This window comes from Urocitellus parryii, chromosome 13 (genome assembly GCF_045843805.1).
Source record: "Urocitellus parryii isolate mUroPar1 chromosome 13, mUroPar1.hap1, whole genome shotgun sequence".
Classification (NCBI taxonomy): Eukaryota; Metazoa; Chordata; class Mammalia; order Rodentia; family Sciuridae; genus Urocitellus; species Urocitellus parryii.
The window spans coordinates 26,517,371-26,537,139 of NC_135543.1; the positions used below are offsets into that span (position 1 = coordinate 26,517,371).

Here is a 19,769-nt window from a genome sequence, read left to right on the forward strand (position 1 = left end):
ATCGAACCTGGGCTGCACTCAAGCCAGGCGAGCGCGCTACCGCTTGAGCCACATCCCCAGCCCAACCTGCCTTTGTTTTTGTTTTTTGAATTTTAATATTTATTTTTTAGTTTTCGGCGGACACAGCATCATTGTTTGTGTGTGGTGCTGAGGATTGAACCCGGGCCACACGAATGCCAGGCGAGCGAGCTACCGCTTGAGCCACATCCCCAGCCCTCTCTCTCTCTCTAAAAAAAAAAATATATATATATATAAAAATAAAAATAAAATAACATTAAAAAAAAAGAGGTGAATGAACTTGAAGAAGCTCCTCACAACCCTCCTGGGTTGGGTTTTCATCATTTAATCTTGTTTTCTGGTAACTTTTAAGTGAATACCATGCATTGTGTATGAATTATGTTAGCTTTCCCTTTCATTATTTTTTCTCTTATGTTTATTATTTTCTTAATTTCCTTCAGTTTATTTTTCTATTCCATTTCTAGAAGTTGTCTGGGTCAACTGATTGTCAGTGTTATGGTTTAGATATAAAGTGTACCCCAAAAGCTAAGGCATGAGATAATGCAAGAAGTTTCAGAGGAGAAATGATTGGATTGTGAGAGTCTGAACCCAACCAGTGAATGCCAATCCCTGATAGCATTAACTGAATGGTAACTAGAGGCAGGTGAGGTGTTTATCACCAGCTGGTCAGATTGGCTGTATCAATAACTAAGAAAACAGCTAAGAAATCTTCCAGTACATGAACGTAAGTTTCTAAGATCAAGGGCAGGACGGTTTGGTGACCCAAAGTGTCAGCTCCAGTGCTGGATGAAGCAAGAGAGAGCACACACTGGAAACTCTCTTAGTTATTAGGAAAAAAAGACATTTGATAGAATATTCCATCCAATAAAGCAAGGGGTAGGGTTTTGAAGGTGGAGTCTTGCTTTGTGATGTCTTGTGGTCAGCAGATAAATTGACATCTTTGCAAGTCACACCCATCGCCCTGTGTGATCATTGGCAAAGAAGAGAAAAGGCACACTTGTGCTGCACAGCCCCCCAAAAGTGTAAGGCCAGACCAGTCCCCTTATGTCGATCAAATGAGCATAGCTTACACACACAGCCCATGAATGGCTCCCGATAGGCATGCCAGAGGAAGTGGTTACTGGGGGGAACTGGAGTCTCTCTTTGTGCTTCTTGATCGCCATGATATGAGCTGCTTCCCTCTGCCACACACTCCGCCATGATGTTCAGTCTCACTTGGATCCCTGAGGAATGGAGTTGGCTTTCTATGGACTGAGACCACTGAAACCATAAGTCTTCAAATAAACTTTTCCTCCCCTACAATTGTTTTGGTCCCATCCTTTAGTCACAGCAGCAAAAAAGCTGACTAATGTCAGGTCAGGCTGTGCCACCGACCTAACAACTAAAACAGCTAGTAATTAAATTTTGTTGTGGTTTCTTTTTTGACCTCTAAGTTATTTAGAAGAGTACTTAATTCCAGATAATATATGGTGTTTGTTTTTTGGTAGCAGGGATTGAACCAGGGATGCTTAGCCATATCTCCAGCTCTTTTTATTTTTTGTTTTAAGATAGGTTTTTATTAAATTGCTGAGTCTGGCTTTGAACTTGTGATCCTCCTGCTGTAGCCTCCAGAGCCACTGGGATTACAGGAATGCACCCCATCATTTCCTGATGTAAATGGTGATTATTCTCCCCACTTTTCTTCTTTTCCTGGTGGTGCTGGAGATTAAACCCATGGCCTCATACATGCTAGGCAAGCACTCAACCATTGAGCCACATCTCCAGCCTGATTTTCTTGTTATCTATTTATTACTGATTTCTAGCTTAATTTTGCATGGACAATACATGTGTAGGATTTCAATTATTTAAAGTTTATGAAGTCTTGCTGTTTGGTTAGTATATGTCTGATTTATGTAAATGGCCTATATGTGCTAGAAATAATAAAGTTGTGCACATTATTTTTATACATTGGGTCAAATTTCTTAATTATGTTATTCAAAAAATCTGTATCTTTAATGATTTTTTCTTTTGGATCAGTTATGGAGATTTTTTTCAATTATGAAGATTGATGTGACAAAATATTCTATATTTCTTGATTTGTCTGTTTCTAATTGTAGTTCTATATTACACATTGAGCTCATGTTACTACATGCATATACATTTAAAATTATTATATTATTCAGGTGAATTTGAAATTATTCAAAGAAGCCCCAACTATAGCATCTCCATCAGATAATTATAGGACATATATAGTTTCTCCCACACCAATGGAAATCTTCTGTTAGGTTCCTAAGTAAACATCTAGAAAGCTGACTGAAGGCCAAATTTTCATGCAGAATGATGAAGAATTTTGTTAACCCTTTACCTAGTGTTTTTTATCAGTGTGAAGAAAACTCAAGCCAGGCACAATGATGCACGTCTGTAATTCCAGTGACTTGGGAAGCTAAGGCAGGAGGATTGCAAGTTCAAAGCCAGTGTCAGCAATTTTGTGCGGCCCTAAGCAATTTAGTGAGACCCTGTCTCAAAATAAAAAATAAAAGGGCTGGGGATGTGGCTCAATGGTTAAATGCCCCTGGGTTCAATTCTTAGTACTAAAATAAACAAGTACAACAGAAAAACCAACTGTTATAAATATCATCACATTACTTCTGCCTCACTTTCTTTTTCCATTAAAGATTCTGATTATTGTTAGACCTTTTTAATGGTATCTTCTATGTCTCCATTTTTTTTCTCATGCAGTTTCCAATTCTCTAAATAGTCAATTCTAAATAGTTTTATAATATATGTTCTGGTTATTCTTTCAGAAGTCATGTATAATATTAGCATTATTACACTTACATTGAGTTCTTTCTTAAACTATTCTAGAGTTTCTATTAGGTTATTTTTATTCAAGATGTGTAAAATTTGTTACTATATATGGTCTGGGTTGTTTATTTATTTACAGTGCTGAATATCAAACCAGGTTGTCATGCACACTAGGTAAATGCTCCACCACAGAGCCAGACTCCCAGCTGATCTGGTCATTTTTGACTGAATATGGGTAATTTATTTGAAGATTATTTGTAGGATATTTCTGATGTCTAAGCTATCTGGAGAAGATTTTTGTTTGCTCTGCCTGGTGCTTGTAGAATACCACTATAGAAACAGTTTACTCAGCATTCAAAGTTTGAGATTTTTCTGAATTCTGTAAAACTAGATTGCATTTTGTGGAAGTGCTGATTTACTTCTGGTTCATCTCTACACTATGGGATTTCATATTAAATATAAGGGCTATTTATTAGGCTTGCCAACTTCTAGGGTCACTGGCTTTAGATTCTTTTTCTCTTGCTCTGCAATACTGTAAAAAATCACAGCTCTGTTTATGAATCTATTGTATTTTCACAATAGTATATTCCTTCAGGAAAAATGCTTGACTAAACTCCCTGGAATCTTGTCACCTTTAGTTTTGGCTGAATAATTCTTATATTGTGTTATGGTTGGATATGTGGTGTCCCTTAAAAGCTCATGTGTTAGACAATGTAAGAAGGTTCAGAGGTAAAATGAATATAGAGTTATAACCTAATCAATGGTTTAATCCATTGACATGAATTAACTGGGTGGTAACTGTAGGCAAGTAGGGTATGACTATAGGAGATTGGTCCCTGGGGGCGTGCCTTTAGGGTTTATATTTTGTCCCTAGTAGGCAGAACACTCCCTATTCTGCTTCTTAGTACTATGTCCTTCCAACATGATGTGTTCTGCCTCATCTTGAGACTAGAGCTATGGAGTTGGCCACCTATGGACTGAGACCCTGAAATGGTGAGCTCCAAATAAACTTTCCCTCTTCTATGTTGTTCTTGTTAGGTCTTCTGGTTACAGCAACAAAAAAGCTGACTAAAACAGTGGGTATTGCTTCTGCTTTTTAAAATCTAGGTTTTTATTTTTAGTCTTCAGCTGTGGACTTGAATAAAGTTAAAAAATTTATAAAATATATGCTAATATGAAATTATTCTTGCTTCTTTGGGGTAAAATTTACAGTTTATAAGTGATATTTTAAAACCCCTAATCTTTGTCTGGTTTTGTCATCCAGCTTATAATAATAACATGGTGAAAGAAGTAGAGAATGCTTCTTCCTTTCTTAATTCTCTTGAGCAGTTTGTATACATTTCTTTTATGTTCTCATACTTACTCATATGAAAAGTAGTGTATTTGTTTACTGTAAAATCCCTGCAAGATCTATAATTGTGTCTATTTTCTAAATGTTAATGTTTATCTCCTTTATTTTCTTCAAAATTTGTTAGAGATTTATTTATAATATTTTCTAAGAGCAATGCTTTAACTTTGCCTTCCCTATTGTATTGATTTTACATTTCATTATTTTCTACCATTGTTAGGTAGAAAATAGATGTTTCCCAAAAACTTATGTGGGAGACCACATAAGAAAGCTTAAAGGTGAAATGATTGGGTTATATGAGCCTTAACCTAAACAGTGCGTTAATCCCCTGATATGGATTAATTGATTGTTAACCACAGGCAAGTAGGGTGTGGCTAGAGGTCATGCCTTTGGGGTATAAATTTAGAGCCTGCATGGGGGAGTTGTCTCCCTTTGCTTCATGGTGTGAGCTGCTTTCCTCTGCCACACCCTTTCCACCATGATGCTTTGCCTCACTTGGAGACCCAAGGAATGGAGCTGTCTGTGGACTGAGATCACTGAAACCATGAGTGCCAAACAAACTTTCCTCCTTAAAATTGTTCTAGTCAGGTCTTTTCTTCACAGTGACAAAAAGCTGACTACAACAACTGTTGTCTTTCATTCTAACTTCAAATTTGTGTTACCTTAATTTTTTGTAACTTTATTCACTGGCTATAAATTTCCCTAAAGCAGTACTGTATAAATGTCACACATCTGTTTTGAAGGAGGTTCTAGAATCTAGGTTATTAAACTCATAGTAAAAATCTGTACACTTTAGTAGCAGTGATAGATTAAAGTATAGGAAGAGACTTTGCAAATAAATGCATCAGAGATATGTAAAAAGAGGCATATAAGGAAGATAACAAAATAGAAAAGAACTAAAGAGCAATCAAACATTTCAAAGAAGGACTGACATTCAAAATTATCAAATAATTTTGAAGTTAAATAAAACAGTAAAAATGACACTTAAAAAGTTATTAACTAGCCAGGTACAGTGGTGGAAACCTGTAATCCCAATGACTTGGGAGGCTGATGTAGGAGGATCACAAGTTCAAAGTCAGCCTCAGCAAATTAGGCATTGAGCACCTTAGTGAGATGCTGTTTCAAAATAAAAAAATAAAAGGGCTGGGGATGTGGCTCAATAGTTGAAAGTCCCAGGATTCAATCACTGGTACCCAAAGGAAAAAAACAAACAAACAAAAAAACTACTAACTACATTCATTGCAGGTGAATCTGAAAAGTTGAATAACTGGCATTTTTGTTAAAAGTCTAACTTTTGTTAAAAGTTAATATTTATTTATTTATTTTTTAGAGAGAGAGAGAGAGAGAGAGAGAGAGAGAGAGAGAGAGAGAGAGAGAATTTTATTTTTAATATTTATTTTTTAGTTCTCGGCGGACACAACATCTTTGTTGGTATGTGGTGCTGAGGATCGAACCCGGGCCGCACGCACTCCAGGCCAGCGCGCTACCAGTTGAGCCACATCCCCAGCCCTAATATTTATTTTTTAGTTTTTGGTGGACACAACATCTTTATTTTATTTTTATGTGGTGCTGAGGATGGAATCCAGCACCCCGTGCATGCCAGGTGAGGGTGCTACCGCTTGAGCCACATCCCCAGCACCTAAAAATGGTTTCTTTATGTCCCATAAACTCTTAAATATTTGAAAGAAATCAAGTCATAGGCCAATAAAATGTCTTGTACAAGAATGGTTACAGTAATTTTATTTATAACAGTGAAAACATGGAAACAAGATGTCCATTAACAGAAGAACAAATAAAGAGATTTATTTATTTATTACATCATACAATGTAATACTAGTCATCATTAAAAAGAAATATGTTACACATATCAGTTTGATTTCTTTCAAATATTTAAGAAAAGAGTTGACGGGGCATAAAGAAATCATATGTTTAACTTTTTACAAAACTGCAGGTTATCCAACTTTTCAGACTCACCTGCAATGAATGTAGTTAGTAAATTTTTTTCTTTTGGTACCAGTGATTGAATCCAGGGGCTTTTAACTATTAAACCACATCCCCATCCCTTTTTTAAATTTTAATATGTGTAACATATCAATTTCAAATATACTATGCTGAATGAAAAAAAGGAAGAGTACACACTGTATGATTTCACTTATTTGAGATGTTAAAATATGAAAAACTAGACTATAGTATTAGAAATCATATCAAAGTTTGTTTCTGGTGGGAGGTTTGACTGGGAACAGGCAGCAGGGATCTTTCTAGGGGTGACAGAAATGTTCTGTATCTTGACAAAAATTATTCTAAACAGATTAAAGAGTTTACATAAGGCCCGAGCATTTCACTATATGTAAAGTATAAAAAAATTAGTGGCAAAGATCTGATTGAATCTTGTTTGATGGTAACATGTCCAACATAGTATGCTTTCAAATCTTATGTTTAGACTCTTCAGAGTAAAATGCTGGGGAATATAACTTAATAGATTTATTGTTTAATTTCCTCAGTAATTAGTTTTAGTAGTAGTTAAGACCACACACTATCTACAAAGTACAAAGAATGAGGAGATGTGATTAGAAATAGATGTGTGCTTGGTAGAAGAAGAAAGGTGGAGGGAAAACCATATGGGAGACTTGAGTTTGGTTATAAGGGGAGAGGAAGTAAACAGTATATATATTTTTTTTTTTTTTTTTTTTTTTGTGTGTGTGTGTGTGTGTGTGGTACCGGAGGATTAACCTAGGCCTCAGGCATGCTAGGCCAGAGCTCTACCACTGAGCTACACACCCAGCCCCATATATATATATAATTTGAAGTAGGGTCTCACTAAGTTGCTGAGACTGGCTTTCAACTTGCAATCCAGATTGTGATGACTGATAAATGTCTAAGGAATAATAGTTAAGAAACAAAGGAATAAATGAATAATGTCTAGGTTCTAATACTGACTCTTCACCATTAACTTTGTGATCTCAGTTTGGCTTATTCTTGTTTATTTTCTTTAGGCCTTAATTTATACTTCAGTAGAGTTAAACATGTTTAACAGACTTTGAAAGTTTCTGGAGGCAGTGGCTCAGGCCTGTAAATCTGACCTGTAATGCCTCAGGAGGCTCCTGAGTCATCACAATCTAGTGGGTTTAACTTTTTTTTTTTTTTTTGAACCAGGGATTGAACTCAGGGGCACTCGACCCGAGTTTCTTAGTGTCTCAGCATTGCTGAGGCTGACTTTGAATTTGAGATCCTCCTGTCTCAGCCTCCCGAGCCACTGGGATTACAGGTGTGTGCCACAATGCATGGCTGGGTCTAACTTTTGATAAGCATTTTAAGTGGTTTTATTATGTGTAATAAACAATTACACAAATACCTACATAGTTAATATGGAAACATAAAAAGTTCTTTATGGAAGGTCATAATGATGCTGGATACTAGGAAATTTGACTTGGTAACAACAGAAATGAAGTCAAGTCATAGGAGTACAAATATATAGACAAAACCTGTATTGGAACCTTGACTTGGGTAGGGAGACAGCTTCCACAAGAAAGTGTCAGGGTAGCTTCATGGAATAAGAGAGTTAATTTATTGGTGGCTTGCAGAGGTGGGGTTTATATATGTTGATTGGCCTTAAGATGCCCTTTCAACTTATTTTAATAAATTAACTTTTGCCCTATAAGAATAAATTAACTTGGGGAGGCACTAAGCAACTCAGCAAGACCCTGTCTCTACAACAGGGCTAGGGATGACTCAGTGGTTGAGCATCCCTGGGTTCAGTTCTCAGTATCAAAAAAAAAAAAAAAAAAAAACGAATTAAGTGAAAGCAACCTGGCTTTAACGATGTACCTGGTACTGTTTGAGGATGGATAAATGGATAACATTTGGTTATGTGACAAATTGTGAATTAAGTGAGACATTTTAATTACTGTTATGCTATAAGCCAAGGCTCAGGAGTGTATTTGCTCTTTGTCCCTATGGTGGTCTCTGATGATATAGGATAGTCTATGAAAAGTTAAAATTACAAAAAATTTAGTTTGAAGATCTTAATTAGCTTTTCTCCATGATTCTCTAGGGCTGCAGTGCAATCAGACATTCAAGTGTAGAAAACAAAAGTGAACTGCTGGCATCTTATTTGGTTATAGCATTTTTTTTTTTTCTCTTACTGGAGTCAGCAGGCCCTTGGAGGGACTGAAGCTCAAAACTCAGCTATTTATTGCAAATGTAGGCTCAGGTCAGGGTTTATGGTTAGCTTATGTATTGGTAGTTTAGTGGTAAAGACTCAAGTAAGGAGGCACTCTAGGGCCTACGCTTACTATAACAAGGGGGATTTTAATTAGAATCAGTAATGTGAGTGAGGAAGGCAGTAGGTAGAAGCCAGATTAAACAGGGCCTTCTAAATCATAGTTATGCAGTTCTTCTGCATCTTCTCTCATCCTTTCTGAAGAAGTTACACTTAAAAGTTTTTAAAGATGAACAGGATCCAGAGAGCCAAAGGAGAACGGGAATTCCTGTCCCAAGGACCAACACTTCGAGGTCTTCAAACCTGCAGAGGTGGACTGCTGAAGAAACTGGAAATTGTGCTAAGTTGCTGGAATGAGTGGAGTGGGAAGAGGCTGTAGGTAGGAGCCAGATTAAACAGGGCCTTCTAAACCATATTGTTATGTAGTCCTTCGGTGGTGGTGGATGTTTCCCATTCCCACCCACCTCATCCAGGAAATTTGAACTTGACTGTCCAGTTTGACTCAGCATCTTCTCTCATCCTTCATTAGCAGTTGGGGGCGGGGGGCGGCCCCGTATCAAGCTTCCTTCCACCCACTGGTCAATTCCTTCTTTCCTGGCTCTCAGATTTCCCTGATTCCTTGACTTTTTATCAGAGCCCTTCTGGGTGCTCTTATTTCACTTCGCCCAGTCCCACCCCTCGACTCTCAACTTTGCAGTCCCTGACATTCAGGCGCCCTTCAAGGCCAGGAAAAACCAGCCAAGTGAATACTTGAAGGACATTAGCAATTTAAAGAGGTCTCACCCATCCTGCACCTTTAGTCGGAACAGTGGCTTTCCCAACACCCCACTTCAACTGTTCCGCCCCGACTACTCTGTGGATGGTTTTATTTGCAACTGTCTCCTCAGCGCACAGCCACCGAGGGAAGGGGACCGTTACAATCTTCCCGAATGTTATTATCACACGTCCGGGCCACGTCTCCAAACCAGGCCCTCCTCTGGGCCCGCAGGTAACACCGCAGACGCGACAGAGCCTTGAGAGCACACTGAGGTCTCCACGGTAGTCCGGCGACGCGCGGCCGAGCGGGACCAGGCCGCAGCCCCGACGCCGGAAGCTTACGGGGCGCGAGCGGGAGGGCGCAGCCGGCGCACAGGGGGCGGGGCTCCCGCGCCGGTCACGTGACGGCCCGGCGGCGGCAGCGGCGGCGGCGGCGGCGGCCGCGGCGTCTTCAGTGGCGCCCAGTGCAGGATGGTGCTGGAGGCGGCGGCGGCCGTGGTGGCGGCGGCGGCGTTGTTGGCGGCAGCGGGAGGGGGAGCGGTGGCGGCAGCGGCGCCCACGGGTGGTATAAAATGGCGGATTTCGAAGAGTTGAGGGTGAGCGGGGGCGCGGGAGCGGGGACCGGAGGCCGCGGCAGAGGGTGGGGAGGGAAGCGGGGAAGCCGCAGCGTCGACGGCCGCCGCCTACTTGTTTCGCTGGGGGGCCGGTTGGCGAAGCCCTGCGACCGGCCACCGAACGGGCCCGAGCGCGCGGGGGAGGGGAGCGAGCGGGCTGAGGACGCGGGAGGCTGGCCTGGGCCGAGGGCTGAGGACCGCACACCTGGCGCGGGGGCCGGGTACCCTCGGGAGGCACGTGGACTGACCCCTGAGCCTGTAGGGCCGCAGCTTTTGGTCACCGCCTTGGCAAGAGCTGAAGGTGTCCGTGGCGATTCAGAAGCCCTCATACTTGATACTCAGTTGTTGGAGGACCGTTTTCTGCGACGTGAAGTTGGCGTTTAGGAATTTTTCTCTCCTGCTTTTATGATTGAAACTACCGATTAGTCAGATCTGTCACGAGAAAAGGCCTCTTCCTCCCACCCGTGCTTCCCATGTATTGGAGAGAAGCGTGGTCTTTTGGGAACACTGCATTCGTGATCGACCTTAAACCTTGATATGAGTGCGGTGGTTAAGAAATCTGCAAAGTCCATTTGTTTGGTCTATGCACTCCTTCTGCTCTTGAAAAGAAATAATTTTTCTTAGCCCTAGACTAAAGTCATAAGTTTATTGTTGATACCTCTGTGTAGTAAGGGTTTGAAATGGAGTTGTTTGAGGTTAAATGGAAAAAGTTGATTTTTTTTCCCCACCAGATTGATAACCTTTAGAGAATCTGTAACTGAAACAAAACTGAATGGATCCCTGAATTATTGGCAATATATGGGATGTTTGCAGATTGAACTACATTTATTAAAATCAAGATTTCTAAGTAAAGATGAGTGTGAACTAAGATGAACTGCGACCTAGTTTGCATGAAACATACGTGTGATATCAGAGTTACTTTATCGAATTCGGCAAGTTTCACTTGTATGTTTATTATTGTTTGGGGGATGGCGTGGGGAAAAGATGTAGTCTGGTTAGGAATCCGGACAAGATTCACTTTTGTATGTTTATTATTTTGGGGATGGAGTCAGGGAAAGATGTGGTCTGGTTACCTGGTAGTTTAGTGGAACGTCAGCAAAGTACAATATCATTTTCCCTCCTGTTTCAGAAAGAATTGTTTTCCATTGAAGAGAAAAGTATGTTAGTGTATGTTATGACCCATATAATTTCAACATGATAAAGGATGTTCCTAGTTCATAAGTCTAAGGGTTTTAGTTGCTCAGTGCTTCAGCTGTGGCACTTTAAACACCTGTGGCAGGCGTCACCTCACTTCTGTAAACATGCTAGGCTTTGGATGGGTTGAGAAGACTGAATTTTGAAGTTAAATTTATTTTTGTCTGCATTGTTGTCTTAACTTTTGTGTAGTAATAGTAACAGATGGATGTAACTTTTCCTCCAACTTTTTTTTTTTAAGTGGGGGGCAGGAGGGATGGTGAACACTTTTCAGGATTTGTATTTAATTTTTTTTTTGTCCCCGGAATTGAATCCAGGGGTGCTTAACCACTGAGCCATGTCCCCACCCCTTTTTACTTTAAGACAGGGTCTCACTGAGTTGCTGAACTTGTGATCTTCCTGCCTCAGTCTCTGAAGCCACTGGGATTACAGGTGTTTGCCACCAGGCCTAGCTTGTATTTGACTTTTATAGATGTTTTTGGTCAAAACCTAATATGAAGCAGAGAATCAACTTAATCTGTTTATGGCAGAAAGGGCAGTCAGTGCTTAGATCATAGTAAATCCAGGAACTATCAAGTGGCGGAAACCAAAGACAATTTTTTTTTTCTCTTTGTGCCTCCCTTACTGTCTTTTTCTCATTTGCTCTGTGGATTAACTTCAGATTCTTTTCCTGTACATCAGCTGTATTTGATCCAAGATGGTCCCTTTTTCAGTTCACATCAGGGTGAGCTAGTTAGGGACAAAGGGCAAATGCACTCCTGGGCCATGGTTCACAGCCTGACAGCCCTCTAACCTGAAGTCCCTCTAACTGCCTATACCAAATGTGCTTCATTTATCAATCCTGAAACGGTGCCAGGCATATCAATAATCAGGTCCTGACTTAACTCATAGGTTTCTCGCACACGTCGAAGCACACCTAAAGCCCATGAACATATCTAAACTCCACCATTGCAAGCAGGCTATAAAGCTGGCTCCTTTCTCTTGTTTCAGGGAGCCAATCTGTCACTTTCTCTTGTGAGCTATCACTTCTTTTCAAAGTGGTGGCCCCAGTGAGGGCTGTGCTTATATATTTAAACTTCTGTGACTGAATTTTGTTTCTGTTATGAGTCAGAGTTCCCCAAGTTCAGCATCAAGGCAAACAACAGATTTGGGAGAGTTTTCAGAGAGAGGGGAGGGTACTGGCTGAGAAGAGGCAGAAAGTATTATCTACTCCTCTTTGTGATAGCTTCTCAGGCTAGACTGATGTAACTGTACTTAAAGATTAACTGTATCATGGGGCTGGGGATGTGGCTCAAGCGGTAGCGCACTCATCTGGCATGCGTGCGGCTCAGGTTCGATCTTCAGCACCACATACAAACAAAGATATTAAAGTTCTCTCTCTCTCTCTAAAAAAAAAGGGAAAAACTCATTGAGTTTATTAAAAAAAAAGATTAACTGTATCCCATCTTTTCCCCCTGTAAACAGTGATGATGATGGCTTATATCCATTATGATATAATGCTTGGCTTTGGTTTAGGTACTTCATGTGTACATTCTATTTTCAGAATTCTATAAAGAAATTAGGCACAGAGAGAGTAAATAATCTTAGAAGCTCACAGATTGGCCTGGAAATACTGGGATTTTTAACCTCATTCATTTAGCTTTAGTGTCCTTTGCTCTTTAAAGCCCCTGCTATATTGTTTGTTTAGGTTCCTTTAGGTCTAGCTAGAAATCCTAGCCATCTTCTTGAAATTTATGGATTAAATTAAATGATAATCACACACTTCTTATAGGACAGAAGGAAAGCTGACTAAAATACTTAGGAAGAGAAGGGGAAGAAGTATCTAGGACTCTCAAAATGATGGTCTCAGGTTCAGAATATAGTCTGATGGTCAGAGTGTAGACAAGTAATTTATAGAACCCGAAGAATTATGAGCAATAATTGTTTATCTATTTTGTTGGCAGGAAATGGTCAGCTGATCTGGATGCCACATATCTGGATGCTGCTGATATTGCTGCTGGGAGTATTTTTGTTACCCTTCAGGGTCACTCCCTACAAATCAGTAAAGGACTGGAATAATTGGAACTAGTGCTGAATCTGTAGTGGAGGTTGGGAATTTGGGGAAAGTTTATTCAGTGTGTTTTAGTAGCTTTACTTTTTAGGCTTGGGAGGTTTATTTGATGAGACATTCCCTGTTTTTGAGATTCCTGTGTGAGCCAGTATTAGAGATATTGTCTGGTAACAGTAGAATATGGCAACCCTACACTGCCATTAAGGCTCAGTGTTCAGTAGAGTACCAGTCCACCTCTCTTCCTATTCTGGGAGAGAGAATCTGAACTGCAGAATTTGGATGACGATCCACTTCTGTTCTAATCTATAGCTAGGGGGTTAATAGTCATAGCATACAAACCTGACTTAGGAAATGATCCTGATGGGTTAAGGGAAAGAAGGAGGCAGTTCTCTGAGAAAAAAGTTCTGGCATGTGAAATCAAAGATGATTATAATACTGTGTCATGTGTTAGAGATTTTCAAGGTGCCAGAGGAGCTGGATTGCAGTGGGATACTCTTGCTATGCAGGAGACTGAGGCGGGAAGATTTCAGTTGGAGGCTAACTTGGGCAATTTAGTGAGACCCTGTCTAAAAATTTTAAAAAGGGCTGTGAGTGTAACTCAGTGGTAGAACACATTCCAGCAAGTGTAAAGCACTGGATCCAATCCCCAGTACTGGAAAAAAAAAAAAAAAAAAGAAAAAAGTGCCAGAGAAAAAAATTCTTCAGTTTGCCAGCTACTTGTTTATAGCTCTTATGTTGTTAGGTCTTGAAGTGAAGGTTAGCTAGTTTGTGAATTGATAAGTTTGTGAATTATCTAGTTCTGCATTAATGTGGCACAAGATTTAATAATCTGCATTTCTGTCATTGCTGCCTTGCTTCCTCCCCTCAAAATAGTATAGAGGAGCCAAGCCCTGAAGTGGTGAAGAGGCAGAACAGTTGGGTTTTTGGAACCATATACCTCTTCAGCCAGAGCAACTTTTTTCTTTCTTTCTTTCTTTTTTTTTTTTTTTAGTTGTAGTTGGACACAAATCTTTATTTGTTTGTTTTTATGTGGTGCTGAGGATGGAACCAGGGCCTCACATGTGCTAGGCGAGTGCTCTACTGCTGAGCCATAACCCCAACCCCCAGAAAGAGCAACTTTTTTCTTTTTTAAGAGAGAGAGGAGAGAGAGAGAGAGAAAGAGAATTTTTTTTAATGTTTTTTAGTTTTTGGCGGACACAACATCTTTGTTTGTATGTGGTGCTGAGGATCAAACCCGGGCCGCACGCATGCCAGGCGATCGCGCTACCGCTTGAGCCACATCCCCAGCCCGAGCAACTTTTTTTTATACTTGTTTTTCTCCTCCTGTTGGCATAATTTCAATACTGTGGGTTACTGGTAGCAGTCATTCTTACAAAGGTCCTTGTATTTAACCTGGTCAGTTCACTCTCCCTGCCTCTTTCTACTCAACATTGGGGAGGGGGATCTATTAGTGACTTTTTTTTTTTTTCCCTGAAAGGATCTCCTTATTATTTATCTTGTTCCTTTCACAGATTGAGAGCTTATTCTGTATGTGTGCTTTGGAAAATGAGTATAAAGATACGTGCCAGAGTCTGAGTGTGTATTTGGGTTGATGAAAGAGCAAATGATTATGACTTTCTTCATAGCTGTGGGCAAACCAGTTTACCAAAGTAGGTAAGTTTGCTGTTGTGCCATAATTTCAATATCAGAGTTGGGTCTTTTTGGTATTGGGGATTGAACCCAGGAGCAACTTTTATCACTGAGCAACATCCCCAGTTTTTATTTTTTATTTTGAGACAGGGTCTCTGGTATTATATGTGTACCATGCCTAGCTTGGTACTGTATTTTATAAAATCGAACAATTGAGTAAAAATAATGAGTGAAATCAATTTGTATCATAATCCAAACTCTTCTGTATTAATGTTCATTTTGAATCCACTAGTAACATAGCTTTTTCCTAGACTTTCTGAAAAAATGTTTAAATACATAGTTTTATAAATAAGATCTTTATGACTTTGCAGAAAGTAATATAAACCTACCATAAACATTCAGAGCACTCCATTTGGCTTTATATAGATCAGATTACTGATCTTGATTACATCAGATACCTTTTTTGTTATCAGCATCAAGAATTGATGATTATGAGAGCTGGCAATATAGATCAGTTGATAGAGTGCTTGCCTCACATGCACAAGGCCCTGAGTTCAATCCCTAGTACCACCACCAAAAAAAAAAAAAAAAAAAAAAAATTGATGATTATCAGTTGTGTGAACATGGACAAATCAGTTGACTCTAATCTGGAAAAAAGATTTTATTTTTAATTCTTTTCCTCATCTGTGTATCTGTGTCTGTGCAGATAGTATGGAAAGAAATTCCTTTCCCATTAACTGTACTTCCTCTGTAACTGCTTTTAATTTTTTTTCCCTGATAAATTTCAAGTTAAAAAAAATAGTATCTTTTCATATTCTGATTTTTAAAAAAAATTCTAAGCACTTTTGAATAAGAAATGTAGGTCATTTTCCACCTGTCCTACCTCTTTGATTTTTATTAGTTATATTTTTGTTTTTAATCTTTTTACTAGTTATTTCTAACTTTTTATAATAGTTTAATTATCTGTTTTTTAACCTATGAATTTGATAGCTCTTCAGTTTTCAGTCTTTCTGGGAAAGATATAACACCCATCCATTTCCTATCATTTCTTCTCCCTGTATGCATCTTCCCACATCTTTCTTGTGTCTACAGGAAGATTCTAGAACTTGGGTACTAATAATTGTCTTTTAAGTATGTATGTTGACATAAGTATTAGTCCCTATAGAACCAGGTACTGTGGATTCATAAAGGAACTTTACATCTATGCTATAAAGCTTGTGGTCTCAACAAGCTTGAGTGAGAGAGCTCACTGAAATTATGTTTAAATTTTAAAAATTATTATTATAATGTGATATCATCTTGCAATCACTCCACCTTTCTTTGTAGACTTTCTGGCCTTTATTTTTTAATTGGGAAGCTTGCTTTCCAAACCTCTTTTGAGCTGTCATCCTGGGATTACTTTATATTGTACTTCTGGATAAAGAGTGTTCTCTTTTGGATCTTGTGTCTTTTTATTACACATCTTCTTTATTTTACCAAAATGTAGTCTTGAGTAGTCGTTTCAGGAAGATAGGCTAAGTGATAAATTTCCTGAGTTCTTGAATGTTTGAAAATGGCTTGCCTTGGTTCCTCATTTAAGTCTTAGATACAGGATTAGTCTTTGGGATACATTCTGAGAAACGCATCCATAGGTAGTTCATCTTTGTGTAAACATTGTAGAATGTGCTTTAACAGTTTACTATATATCTAGGCTATATTGTGTTTATACATACATATGGAATACCTGGTTACTTTTAGGTCCACGATGAACAGAACATGTGGTTAAATCAAGCACAGTAGAAAGTGCAGTCAAGAGAGGGAGAAGCAAGAGATGTGTATGGAGAGCTGCTGCTGGCATAATACAGTATATTGTTTGTGGTACTTTTTTTTGTTTTTAATAAGTAGAAGTATATCTAAAGTAGTGATTAAGAAGTATTTGTATAAAAGATGATGAGTTTATTATTTTTGACAAAAACACGCATTTGGATCCTTACACTGTACAAAATCGGTTCTAGGTGGATTAGAACATCAGATGAAAAAGGTAAAAAAGACCCGGCGACTTTTATAAAATAATGGAAATATCTTCAGGTATTCTGAAAAATTTCAAGATTCAGAAGCACTTTAAAGACTGATAAACTCAACTACAGTAAGATTAAGAACTTCTCATCATGATGAATAGTTAAGTACATAAACAGTAGTATGTAGTGCATACAGTTGTATGTGCTATATACTTTTATACAGCTGATGGCCTGGTAGTGCAGTAGGTTTGTTTATACCAGCATCAACGCAAACATAATAATACATTGTGCTGATTTGTTATGATGTTTTGAAGTCACCAGACAATGGGGATTTTTCATCCCCTTTGTAATCTTATGGGACCATTGTTGTATATTCAGTTCATTGTTGATTGTAGTGTTCTTATGTGGAGCATGTCTGTATAATTGTATAATAACAGTTTCTCTCTCTTCAGACATTGAAAAACTTTGCTTCAGGAATTTAAAACACTCAGTGTTGTTAATGAGAGATCTTTTGCAGATCTGATGGTTATTCCTCTGTGGTGACCTCATTTACAATCTTTATGATGACTTCCTTTTTTTGGTGTTAACACAGTGTCTAGTGGTGGGCCTGTTTTCACTCCTCCAGGAATGTTTTTCAGTTCTAAGAATCTTCAGTACTAGAGAATTACCGTATAATTTGATAATATTTCCCCTCTTTTTTTGTGTTTTTGGGAGATGTGTGCATGTGAGTGTGTTCTGGGGATTGAACCCAGGGCTGTGACATGCTAAACTGGCACTCTACCACTGAGCTACACTCTCAGTCCTTCTGTGAGACTCCTGATAGGTGAATATTGGATAACTCAATATTGGAATGTTGACATTTTGTTTATATCCTGGGAGATTTCCTTGACTTTGAAGTTTTCTATGGAATTTATTTCGATAATTATATTTTTTCTTTATAAGAGCTCTACCTTTTTTTTTTTTTTTGCGTGTGTGTGTGTGTGTGTGTGTGTGTGTGTGTGTTTTGTTTTAAGAAATGGCAACTCGTTTTGGATTTATGGGGAAAATACTTTGAATTTGTCTGAGGATGCTAATTTCTTCAAAGTTCTTAATTTTAATTGTAATAGTGGTTTATTTATTTAAGTATGACACTGTAATAATCAAATAGTTGGTAGGTGCCAAAGATTATAACAAGTAAGATGTAAGTAAAATTACATATGTGTATTCATCACCCCTTAACAGTTATTACAGAAGTTATAGTAGGGTGCCCTTCTCTGATCACATCCACCATAACCATGCCTGCCTTCACTAATTTGAGGGTAGCCACTATGCTGAATTTCAGATTCATCATTCTTGTCTGGCTTTATGTTTTTTTCATACCAGGGATTCAACACAAAGGTGCTTAACCACTGAGCCACATCACCAGCCCTATTGCTGGACAGCAGGGGTCTAATATACAACTGAATACACAGCCTATTTCAATCTAGCATCATCCAGTCACAGCAATTATACACAGCTTAACTTAATTATCATCATCTTTTTTTTTTTTTTAAAGAAAGAGTGAGAGAGAGGGAGAATTTTAATATTTATTTTTTAGTATTTGGCGGACACAACATCTTTGCCTGTATGTGGTGCTGAGGATCGAACCCGGGCCGCACGCATGCCAGGCGAGTGCGCTACCGCTTGAGCCACATCCCCAGCCCCAATTATCATCATCTTAATGGCTCGCTGGCATCACCTCTTTACCACTCCTTATGGCAAAAATGCCAGGCATCATCCAGACTGTGGCTCTCCCCCCTTCTGTTTAATTAAATAACAAGCATGTGGCTTAGGAACCCTGCCTGTCTTAGGTTGTCCAATACTACATATGGACCTTACCCATCATCAAATGAGCTGACCTCAAGGCATCAGCCTCCTGTCTTAGGTTGGTACCATTGCAATTGGATCTTACCCGTCATTGACTACTGGCCCAGCATACAGCCATACTTGTGGATAGGCCTATCCATCAGGGCCTATCCCTTTGCATCAGTGGGGGGGGGGGTGAGGTTCTTTGCCTCACCTCTGTTGGCCCCCAAATTTTAGCTGAATGCCATCACAAGCAGAAGGGAGGAGGATACCACCGATGACACCATCAGCAAAAATACCCCGGCACTACCACAACTTGCTGCACCAACAGATAGTTCACAATCATACAAGTGATACATAGTCCAGGCAAGTTCTGCAAGCAGTTCAAAGCAGAGGAATCTATCAATATGTCCATTTCCTCCCAAAGCAAATCGACTTCTTGATTGAGCATCACTTGTTGAGTTACATTATTCATTGATGCATCAGTTTATACAGTTTGTGGTGATAGCTATCGAAGAAGCTGTAGTTTGGTTTTATCTTTGTCTTCACCGGCACTGGGATGAAGATAGGAATTCTGGCTATGATGGCCAAAAAAAAAGAAAAATTATGTAGCATACCAGCAGGCACTAAGAAAACAATTTTCTGAACAATTTACATTATCCTGAACAGAATTATTAAATATAATGAAAAGGAAAGGTGAAAGTAAACAAACAGATCTGTTAACCTCCTTTTTTGTTAACATTTTAAAACAATCCTCAACAGTTGTTTACCCAATTTAAATTAGATCATTTAAGTCACGTGAATAATAAAAAAAATTTGAATCCATTTTTTCATGACCACTCCTCATATATGATATATGGACATACGCACATACAGATATACAACACAAAACACAAGTGTGCACACATAATGCAATACATACAACACATAACATAATAGTAAAGGCCTTGTAGCGTTTCACAGGTTGAAATCTCCATTGCAATGTTTAAAAACTCCACAGTCAAAAAATAGAACTGATGGGGCTGGGAATGTGGCTCAAGCGGTAGCGCGCTCGCCTGGCATGCGTGCGGCCCGGGTTCGATCCTCTGCACCACATACCAACAAAGATGTTGTGTCCGCCAATAACTAAAAAAAAAAAAAAAATAAATATTTAAAAAAAAAATAGAACTGATCAGAAAAACATTAACCTAGGTCTGTATGAGCTCAAAAAATAAAATAGAACTTCATGATGTGGGAAAGGGCAATAATAAAATAGATATTGAAAAAAGCATCCTGGTTTCATTAGCCTCCAGGTGTGGGAGAACCACTGTCCCAGATGTAAGGATAGCCAAACTGG

At 39.0% G+C, this 19,769-nt stretch overlaps 1 protein-coding gene across 13 annotated transcripts in view; it reads left to right on the top strand.

The window, feature by feature from the left end:
- Positions 1-9,559: 9,559 nt before the first annotated feature.
- The window catches only part of Pias2 (protein inhibitor of activated STAT 2), a 103,108-nt gene continuing 92,898 nt past the window's right edge, over positions 9,560-19,769 (top strand). For all 13 annotated transcript variants that reach the window (XR_013342372.1, XR_003303092.2, XR_013342370.1 and 10 more), the window contains exon 1: positions 9,560-9,721. Coding sequence is in view for 9 of the 13 variants with exons in the window: in XM_026414522.2 (XP_026270307.1) it covers positions 9,698-9,721 (24 nt within the window). In the remaining 4 variants the exon portion in view is untranslated. The remainder of the gene's footprint in view (positions 9,722-19,769) is intronic.